The 11,352-nt window shown below is 29.3% G+C and overlaps 3 protein-coding genes across 3 annotated transcripts; 2 read left to right on the forward strand and 1 right to left on the reverse strand.

Annotated features, from left to right (window-relative positions):
- Positions 1–573, forward strand: Tsp_00182 (conserved hypothetical protein). Its single transcript, XM_003375943.1, has one exon. The coding sequence runs from the start codon at positions 1–3 to the stop codon at positions 571–573; it is 573 nt and encodes a 190-aa protein (XP_003375991.1).
- A 483-nt stretch (positions 574–1,056) lies between these two features.
- Positions 1,057–5,626, forward strand: Tsp_00181 (methyltransferase domain protein). Its single transcript, XM_003375944.1, has 9 exons — positions 1,057–1,218; positions 1,834–1,925; positions 2,005–2,183; positions 4,443–4,492; positions 4,835–4,895; positions 4,952–5,091; positions 5,173–5,279; positions 5,351–5,416; positions 5,487–5,626. The coding sequence occupies exons 1-9, from the start codon at positions 1,115–1,117 to the stop codon at positions 5,624–5,626; spliced, it is 939 nt and encodes a 312-aa protein (XP_003375992.1). The 5' UTR covers positions 1,057–1,114.
- A 1,804-nt stretch (positions 5,627–7,430) lies between these two features.
- Positions 7,431–7,935, reverse strand: Tsp_00180 (secretin receptor). Its single transcript, XM_003375945.1, has 2 exons — positions 7,853–7,935; positions 7,431–7,659 (listed from the first exon to the last, which is right to left on the reverse strand). The coding sequence occupies exons 1-2, from the start codon at positions 7,933–7,935 to the stop codon at positions 7,431–7,433; spliced, it is 312 nt and encodes a 103-aa protein (XP_003375993.1).
- Positions 7,936–11,352: the final 3,417 nt, after the last annotated feature.

Here is an 11,352-nt window from a genome sequence, read left to right on the forward strand (position 1 = left end):
ATGTTGCACAGGTCGATGGGAAAGTTCCACTACAGAGGAGAAGGAAGGTTTCACGTCGGCACGTTAGGGACGGAAGATGTTGTGTGCGATTTGATGAATTTAACTTATGTACGCCTCTCATCAGCAGATTTGGCCAGCGCTTTGAGTCGCGATATTGCAATTTTTGGAAATTTGATGCGTGAAAAAGAAGAAATTTACACTGGTTATATTTCGATCGAATTTTACGAAAAGCGTCGGCGTGGCTGGCCATTTGGTTTCGAAGCAGTACCTTGGGAAATTTGGATGGTTCACGTTAATGTGGTCAATCCGACCACCATTCACGAACATTTTCAATATCGTGATCTGGTAGGCGACTCTTTGTCTGAAATAATTTTTCAAATTTGTGAACACATAAATCGTCCCGTTTATATGCCCAAAATGCCGATCATGTCCGAGCTGAATCTCGTCTTCAACACTGGATTCAGAGATGTGCAGCCATATTTGTACACAATTAGGCATCATTTGAATCCAAATGGAAAATTGTCAATAACTTCTGCTGTTCACAGGCTTATCCGTGGCACGATTGCAATGTAGTAAAGTGAATGTAGTTTCAAATTGAATCTACATTTTCATTCTGGCCTTTAAAGAATGTCTTATTTGTTTTGTTTTTTTTTCTTTTTCTGTAATTTTTCCCCAGTTAGGCATATTTCACATTGTTTGTTTCTCAATTGAAAAAAGAAGAAGAAGAAGAAGAAACCGTTCTTGCCATTGTCCTAATGGTGTTGTTGAAATCCAGCTGAGCTGGTATATGGCTTAATTTAATGTTCACACCTCAGTTTTCTCATGTCTGTGCTTTATATTATTTCTTTTCTTTTCTGATCAGGTGATTTTCATTTTACATTTATTGTGCTTGTTTGTGTTTCAATAAAGTGATTTTAAGTTGTGCTTTCATTATTTGGTATTTGTTGTTGTTGTTGTTGTTTTTTTGCAATTACAGACAATCTCTTGGTTGCTTACTTTGTTTTTTATTTGCTAAAATGTTTGCTAATGATGCTAGTTTACGATGCTCTGCTCGTTAAGCACAGGAAGCCTGTGATAGAGAGGTTGAACTAGCCAGTTGTAATCAAAGCAACAAATGCAAGGCGATTACGATCAAGCGGATGAAGCAGAAAGTAGACGACCCAAATTTGGTACCAGATATTTGACGCAGGTGGATCAAGTTTACAAATACAATGCTTGGTAATAATCCGATTGTAAAAAATTTTTACCCTTTTTCTCTTTATGATCTACCATTATTGACCCAAGCTCAGCTATCAGGTCGGCTTTACATATATATATATATACATATATGTTTGCTGTGACGAACACCAATTGCGTAGTAAAAGTGGGCTTTTTGTTCAGGAAGAAAAAATCACTTCTCAAACCAGGAAAAAATATGAAGTATTTTTTAATTGAAAACGTGAAAATTGTTCCTCAACGTCACCAATTCAGAACAAACAAACGTTGCAACTGATCATCTGATAATGAATCTCTTGATTTTTATGCATAACTTGAAAAGTACTTTTTTTACAATTTGAAATTCCGCCCCGCATCAATAATACGTCAGTATTGTCATTTAGAAATTTATTTCGTTTACAATATTTAGGGAAATATTTATTTAAAGAAAAATATTTTATACGTCATCAATTTCAGCTTGATTCAGTTGACTTTTAAATCATGAGAAAACATATGAATCAAACTATTGTTATTATTATCATTATCATATGATGTGTGTTCAACTGTGCGGTGTAAATTTTTGATAAACATTGACAACAAATCAGAGAAGTAAAGTGAATATTTAAATTTGTTTTTTAGGGATAACGTTCGTTGGAGTGAAGAACAAGAAGAAGAAGCAAAAGCGAAAATAAATGCAAACAAAGCAACATTAGTTTCATCCTCTGACGCAGGTATAATAAGTTTCTATATCAGATATAGATGATGTATCATGCACATTAATTATGCGTGTGTGTGTGTGGGTATTTGTAGAACGTTACGAATGCGAAGCGAATAAATTTTGGGATCAATTTTATATCCAACATAATGTGCAATTTTTTAAAGATCGAAATTGGTTGTTTGCAGAATTTCCACAATTGGGAAATCTTGTTAAAAATACTACCTGCTCATCGTTGTCGAATAATTTGAAAAAATCATATAAAATTCTCGAGGTAAGATGTTGTGTAAAATAGATAGAAAGGATATTGTGTGTGTGTGTGTGCATTATTCAATAAGAAGAATTCAGTTCTCTTTGTTGAGGTCGATTGGACTGATTTTTGTCCAATGTAATGCAATCATCAACCGCTTGAATAGTTTGGTGTCATACTGGGTTTATTGAGAGTTGTTGAACTTGTAGCCGAATCGTATGCAGACTTGTTGTAGAGGGGTGATGGAAGACAAATGAATGGAGTGTCCCAAAATAGTATTGTGTTCGCATAATAATTAGCCAGTTTTGACTTTTATCCTTCCTGGTTCTGCAGCATTGCCATTGTTCATCACCAATCCATGCAAATTACGTAATCAGTTGGGTTGACCCAAATCTGTCAGAAGTAGGTTATTTATAACGTTTCTCTGTTGTAGAAGATTCAGGCGAAACTGTGCTTTGATGATGAACAGCAACTTGTCTCGCTTGAACAGTTCATACATTGCTGATGTCGACTGAATTGTGATCATCGCATCAGTGGAACTAGTTTTAAACATATTTTCAAACCAGGATGTATAATTTTATATAATTTATAAAAAGACAACAACAAAATATTTTCCTTCTTTAATCAGAGTAGCTTAAAGCTGACATTTCTTGATGATTTATTTAGCTTTCTTGTGCCTTTTTTCCTGTCTGTCTGCTTATCATTTATTTATTTTATCTTATTCTGATTAATTGAATTCGATGTTCGTTGTTCAAGTTGCTTTCATTTCTTAATTGTCACGTGTGCACGTTTGCTTTTAAAAATTAATATTTAATAATCTTAAAAACAACCTTTTATCAAGGTTGTTTAATGAATTTGAAAATGGTAATTTATCATAACTGAGAAGATAATTATATCTGTCTTTTTATTTAAAATTCATATCGGCGGATAGATGAAATATTATCATTATTATTATTGTTGTTGTTGTTGTTGATTAAAATTGTTTAGATATTTATACATGTAAAACGGAGTAAACTGAATGCAATTTTAGATTTACAGTTGAACAATGCATATATATGTAGATATTCAGGTATATAATTAATATGTTGAAATGGGATATGATTCTACTATGTTATTCCAAGTTGCAACGACAAATAATATTTACTTGTTGGTTTTGGCAAAGCTTCAGAATAGTTGTATTGANTTGACTATTAATTNGATCNAATTACGACTGCTGTTAAATTCAANCTGAACCTTGGTGGCAAAAGAGTAGCAAAGGCAAGAGAGACAGACNGGAAATGGTGANATGAAATTATTTCACCACTATCAATTAACACACTGGCACAATATACTTAATTATTATTTACAACATACTTGCATCATGATTTTGAATGATGGGGCCGGTAAAAATAATGTAAGATTAAATTTTCTCATTTAAAACAAGGCCNAANNGAATCANCGTGCATTTNCTNCTACTGTTACTTCTTCTTCTTCTTCCTCCTCATTTATAGCTGTCTATTATTCATAGAAAAATTAGATATTTTTCTTTCACTGTTTTATTATACTAATTATGTAATTGCTTTTTACAAATTGAACNTTCAAATAAATTGAAACTTTTCAATTACATATCCCAATAATATTACTACTAATGATGACCAATAATTTGTAATGGTGAAAGGTGAGATGTAAAATTAAATTAAATTATTATGAATACGAATGTATTTGTGCGCTGAATTTCGTGCAGTTGTTTCATGAAATCAATAAACTGAGAACATCAACTCGACTTTTTATTCTTTATTTTTTATGATAATGTGAAAACATTAATTTTCATACATTTTGAAAACATTTAAAATCAGAAAAAATTGCAATTTATTTATCATTTAATAGTTCCAAGTGAGCAATTTTTTATTTTTCAACTATTTGGTATAGTTTTTCAATTGATTTTGCTTTAAGAGCAAAATGAACACTTTTGCACCGATACATTGAATTGCATGTTAAGTAAAGCATCGGCACATACTTTTGACGATTCTTCTTTTGTTCTGAACAAGCAAAATTTAATCTACATTAATTTTAACACTTTATTTGGGATGGATTGGCTGCGTTTCACCATTGATGGAAACTATCCAACAATAATTTTTTTCCATTGTCAAACTCATATTTATGTAAATTTCCAATAATATTTTTTGTAATACAAAAAAGTTTATGTAATTTTTCGACTATTTATATATTGCCTTTAATATTATGTTCTATTCCATTTGTATACATTCGGTAGGTTTTATGTTCAATAAAATGATAATGTTTCAGGTTGGTTGTGGTGTTGGCAATGCTGTTTTTCCTTTACTGCAAGCAACAGAGTGAGTTCAACGTTTCAAATTTTTCGTATACTTTTAGTATTAATAGTAACACTACCTGCAAATCAGTACTTCATATTTCATTTGATCTTTTCATCACTGATTTTCTTTTTATTCTTAATTTATGATTTAATTTTTAAAAATATAAATGGAAAACTCACCCTTCCTTTACCTATACAATAATATATTTAAAAGAAAAAAAAAGAATTTATTAATGATTGGAATATTATTAAAGTACTTATAATTTTAATTTAAGACATTTTGAATAAATACTTTTGTAATTTAAACAATCTTTTACAGTAAAAATAATTTTTTTAATATGATGAAATGATGTTGTAATTTTAGCAAATCATCTTTATTCATTTACGCGTGTGATTTTTCACAAGTGGCAATTGACTTGTTGAAGGTAAATGTGTTGAAATGGAATAATGATGTAAAAATAGAATAACATCAATTCTTTAGGAAAAGAGAATTTACGATGAAGAACGTTGCAACGCATTTGTTTGGGATATATGTGATGAGAAATTTCAGCCACCATTTGAAGAAAGATCTCTTGATTGCATTATGCTCATCTTTGTATTGTCATCTTTGAATCCTCTAAAGTAATAATAGCACTGGCATATATTGTTTGTTTGCTGTATATATATATATATTGCACATTTTGTTTGTTTTGTTTTACTCAGATTTAAAAAAGCGCTTCAGAATTTGATAATTTACTTGAAACCTGGAGGGCAGTTGCTTTTCCGCGATTATGGATTATACGATATGGCACAGCTGCGTTTTAAAAACGGTTATAAATGTCGTCTATTGAACATTTTCTTAAGCTTTAAATTCATTAAACATTCATATTGCTTCTTTTAGGCCAGTGCATAAGTGATAATTTTTATGTTCGCCGAGATGGAACTAGAGTTTATTTTTTCACTTGTGGTAAGCTTATTAATTTTTCTGTTGTTGTTGTTGTTGAATTTCTTTATTTTTTCTTTTTCTTATTGATTAGATGAAGTTGATTGTTTATTTAAAAGTGTCGGTTTGCAAAAGGACGAGATGCACATTGACAGACGTCTTCAAGTGAATCGATTCAAGCAGTTGAAAATGTATCGTGTTTGGATCCAATGTATCTACACAAAGCCAACATGAATTTTATTGAAAAAATTTTCCTCTTCAAATGTTTCTACTAAATGAGCACTGCATTATTATATTGGCAGAGCAGAATTAAATTTCAATTTTACACGACTATCCCATTCATAGTAAAAGTGTGCGTTCCAATTGTATAAATCCATAAATTTGTATATTTAAATTATTAAGAATTAATGCAAATATTATATTTCAGCTATTGATAACTCGAATTAAAAGTATTATGATTATTTATTTAAATCGAATCAATTTAGCATAATCCACTGCTAAGAAAAGTCGACTGTTGTTTATTTTTGTTTGATAGCAATAATGTTAGAAATCATTTGATGATGTATATTAATGCAAATTAAAATTTTATGGTAAATCAATTTCAATCATCGCATTATATCATTGAAAAAGTTTTTTTTCAAAATTCATCTGTTTCAGGAAATAAAAAACAAAGAAAGGCAACAGTTTGTCTAGAAAATATAATTTCTGAATAGCAAAAAAAAGAAGAGTTTCCAAATAACACCGTAATTGCATTTAATTCAACTATAATGTTCAATGAATAATTAATTATGTGAAAAAGCTATTTCGAATTAAATTAAAATATTAAAAATCAGATGCGTTTTAAATTTTTTCAGGAGAAAATCATTTTTGTAAATTTTGATTCTGCTTTGCAACTGCTTGCAGTTATTTGTATAATATGCGTGGGATTTTATATTACATCCTTGTATATTAGAACAACACAAAGCGAGTTTAAAAACATGTTCAAAAAAATTCTGAAAAATATCACATTACTTTTATTCATGTTACTTGGTTGTATTAATAAAAAGAATAAGAATTAAATTCATGTACCTATTTCTTTTTTTCGCAATAAGTAATTTCGAAAAAAAGATTTTATATATGCAATTAGTTGCAATGCATTTTAATGTTTACGACCCTGGGGCATTTTGGCGAGCATTTCTGCAAAATATTTGTTTAATATTCTTCAGAAATGTAAAAATAGAAAAGAATGAAAATAAACTGAAATGAAACTGCATTTTGGAATGATTAAAGTATTTTTTTATCAAAAATAAGCAGCTGTCAAAAGAATGCTTTTCTGATGAAAAAAGTTAAACTTGAAATTTGAATTCGATGTGATGAGAGAAGAATGTGAAAATAATTGTTTTTAAAACCTATAAAGCACAGGAAATGATAATTTGATAACTGTTATTTTGAAACTGGACATTTTTACTGCAGCAAAACATAAAAAACCATGATGTGAAATGTTAAAAAGTAACGGAAATCATCGGATGAATTCGTGAAAGTCAATATGACTAGCAGTGATCATCTAGTTGTTATAACTGATTTTAATTATTAAAATGTAAAATCTTTCTTTGCAGAACGCATAAAATTAATTTTAAGAACGCAAAAGTAAACATGAAAAGTGAAATAAATTTGTGTATTTTAAATATTTTAAAGAAAATATTTATGGTATTTTGTGCAACTTTGAAATGTAAAGCGTGATTATTGTTCCAACTTGTGTATTTTGATTAAATGCTTAAAAAATAGTAAGGTATAAAATATTTTTTAATAAATAAAAATCAAAAATATATTTTGAAAATTACAAGCTTTGAATAAAAGGGAAATTTTTGAAATAATTTCCCCTCAATATGCATATATACTTGAATATCATAAAATACGGTATAAATTTTCTAATTGACGTTTTAATAGTAAGTTTATCATTAGTTGGTTTACTGTATAGAAACTTGCTTTCTCTTGCAACTAACTGGTTTACTCTATGCGTGGCCGCTGCGGAACGCTAACGTTCAGTGTGAATCATTCATTACCGATCGTCACAGGATGATAATAGAATTGTTTGTTTTGTTAACCGACATATTGCGTTATAACTAGCTTGCTTGCTTGCTCGTTCGTTTGTGCTTAAATCGGTGTTTTCTTCTTGTCTGCTAAATTCTTGAGCACAATTTCCGCTCATTTTATACATTGTAATTATGGCGCTAATTGATTCCACCATGCCGAGCTGTGACGAAGTCGAAAGACTTTTTGAGCTTGTACTAGTAAGTATATTTTTTTAACTTTAGCAAAAAAAAATTTTTTGCGAATAATTATGAAATTATGTTTAATAAATTTCTATTGTCAAATTGATCTGCAAATCGTTTGAAAATTTGCCAATGCAATAATTGCATCATCAAATTTCATTTCATTATCTTTTGCATCTTTATGCGTTGTTGTATCAGGGTTAATAACTGTCTTCTGGCTGTATTGTCATTTTTGTACATCCTAATCAAGGACCCTGTCATCCGGTGATCATGTTTCGGCTTCTTTAACATTTCTTATCTGATGATGATGATGATCATGACGTGGCAACTCCCACTATAATTTTTCATCCACTTACACAGTTTCATATTATTGTGCATTCATGTTTGCTATTATTTTTATTGTTTTAATTTGTAATTTTCTTTTGCAAAAATGGGTTGGTTGATATTTTATTTACTGCGTTTTATTGTGTGAATTTCAGGATTGATGTATGCTAAATTTATTGATTTCTTTGCATACAGAGAAGTCTTTCAAAATTGCCCAATTTCATTTTCCCATCAATGATTTTAATGTAACGAAGCTGTTTTCATATTAAGCATAGTTTTAATAATTGTTGAAACAAGTTAGTTTTCTTATTTTTTTAATGACAACTCTTATCACCATTGTTTGATGAAATTTGAGCTTTGCAAAACAGCAGTTGCTGTTGCAGTTTCAGTAGCTTCTGTTTAGTATGCATCAGGACCGTTGGTGAGATTAATAATACAGCTTCCTGTCACTAATTTGGTTCATTATTTTTTGAATAAATGCTATATCAGTAGTGCAGCTGTTCGTTAACAGATTTTCTGTTCTTCTCACAGAGGGAGAGGGAGGAGTTTGTATCTTATTTCCTTTAAAATGAGTTTTCATTCTTGTCCTTCTTCTATTATTACCACCGTTGTTGGTGTAAAGGAAGAAACTTTCTCGTACACCTTTTCTCAATTCAACCTTGGCCTCAGATGGACAATTTTTATTTTATAATTTTTTTAAATAACTTTTTTTATTCTGATAAAACAACTGACACTGAAAACAAATCATGCACAAGAAATAAATATTAAAATTTTCACTCGTGAACTTGTAAATATCTGTTTTTTCCGATTCATTATTCAGTTTTTAGAAAGGGCGGACATTCATCAACTATTTTGCAAATGACTGTGACACATGTTTTTTATGCATGCACATTTGTTAAGAAACATGTTTCTCTTGTGAATCATCTGCACTTTTATTATACATATATATTTCTTTTTTAATATTATTCGGAAGCTTTCTTTATGTTAATGTATAAATTTTTTAATGCTTCTATTCATGGGAGGATTTTTCTTTTCATTTTTTCTTTTCCTTTCTTTCTGCTTAGCATTAAGTTTTACAAATTGATGCATGTTCTGCATCATGATACATCTTTCTTTTCTTTTTCACTTATTATATATGTAAGCAGTTATTGGTAGCAGATATTTATAATTGAATATGGAGGATTGAATTCTTTTTATTCTTCAGTGTTATTATCAGTGAATTAATTAGTTTTGACTTGAGGGTCTGCGTTCAGTGAAAAATTATGTTCACTTGACGTTTATCTACACCCTGAGTTCGCCACATGCCTTTTGGCAAATTGAACTGAAACTGCTTGCTATATTTATCATATATACGCTCGCTCTCATGGCCTGAATTGATGAAACGAAAGTTGGAAAACTGCTTTTTCATAATCAGCTATATTCACATATACTGAAGAAGATAATTTTTTTCACTGGCAAAATTCAGTAGCTAGCAGTTTTCAAATAATACTTAATAGTACAAAAAAGAATTACAAAAACTATAAATTATTAAAATATACAGTCTGAAGTTGGAAGAAGTGTTGTTAGCAGGAAGGAAATTCTGATGCAGAGTAAAATTCAGTGCTTTTACTCAGTGGACTGACTGACTGGTTCCAGTGGCCGAATTGTTAGCATAGCATAGCTGGGGAATCAATGAGGTCGCAAGGCCGTCAGAGTTAGATTATGTTGACCAATGGTCATTCTTGCCATTTTTGATCATATGATATGAAAAATAATAATTGTTTTTTTTCTGTAAATTTGTTAAATTGTAAATATTGAAAATTTGCATTGTTGAAAAGGAAAAATAATTGTGAATTACTTTTTTTTTCTTAAATTGTTATTTGAAACGAATTATCGTAAACTGTGCGTGGTGTGCTTTTGACAGTTTTATTCGTGTGAAAATTATTTTGCAGTGCAAGCAAGATTTGTTTCAATTTTTCAGTACTTTTTTTTCAATTAATTGAATTTTCGGTCAGCAACTTTTTCATTAGCAGAAAAAAAGACAAAATGTTTTAAGAAAACATCTGTTGAGGAAATGAAAAATTTATTTTTTCCTTTTAATGACTCATTCATCATAAATTACATTCTGTTTAAAATCAATTTAAGTTTTTATTCTTTATTTCTAATTTCAACTGATTTTTATATACGTTCAATTTAAAATATAAAAATTTATTTTTCATTTGAAATCCGATCAAATGCAAAAAAAAGAAAAAATTAAATCTGATTTTGTGATGGGATGTTAGAACGAATGACTGAAGATGCTTGTCTTATAATTGCTGATGTTCAGCAGTCAAATCATACACCATCAATGGCATATTTTTTTCCATTGGACTTCATTTGATTAGTAAAATAGAAAGTTATCCATATCTCTTTATCTGTGTGATTTCTCCTGAACTGTATTTTTTTCTTTTCTTTTCCGCATCCTTGATTATATTAAACATTTCACCTTCTGACGCTGCAGTGCTTTTATTATTTGAAAAGAAAATAAAATTATCTTTTTCAATAATAATAACAAATGAATTATTAGCACTTTAAAATTTTATTTTTTTTTAATTTGAAGATTATGTTTAAAATTCTCAGTTTAAGGTGTCAGATGCTTTTATAACGTGCCTGCCCATCATTATTTGTTATTGGATGTAAATCATAATTGGTATAGGTTTCCTCTCTTTTCTTTTGTTCGTTTCCAGAATTTTTATGAATATACAAAAATGTTTTATCGAACTGAAATGTTGATCAATAAAATAATAATAATAATAATGCGATAATGTGATCGTGATAATTCAAGTTGGAATGGATTGAAATTGATTCGCTTGCGCTGGTATGTTTCAGCAGCAAAATGGCGTTGCTGGAGTTGTGATTGATTATTGATCGAAGTGTTGAAGCATTTTCATTATATTCATATCAAAAATATACATAAGCCGAATTTCATTTGTAGTACAGAATTTTTTTGAAATTTATCAGTAGTAGTAAATTGAAATTTAATTTCTACTTTTCCAAATTGACGATTTGCATTGAAGAAAAAACGTATTTTTAAAATTGTTTCTCCATGGATTTTATTAAAATTGAAGGAAAAAGAACTATGAATTATGGTAAAAAATTGGTTAAACAATTTCTGCTTGATTAATGAAAATGTCTATTTTCATCAAGGTCTCAATACATCAGTATATTATTGATTCTTTATAAATTTTTTTTGTTTATAGTTATTTTTTAGTTTTAGTTTGCCTAAATGAACATTTCAAATGATTAAATTTCCATTCACCAGTTGATGGCTTGTCTTCCCTAATAAAAAAGCGTTGAAATGTTGATATTAAATTTTCAGTGATGCTTTTAAAGTTGAAAAAATTGCTAATTGGTATTCTAAAAATA

Source organism: Trichinella spiralis (assembly GCF_000181795.1).
Source record: "Trichinella spiralis strain ISS 195 chromosome Unknown Scfld4, whole genome shotgun sequence".
In the NCBI taxonomy this organism is placed as follows: domain Eukaryota; kingdom Metazoa; phylum Nematoda; class Enoplea; order Trichinellida; family Trichinellidae; genus Trichinella; species Trichinella spiralis.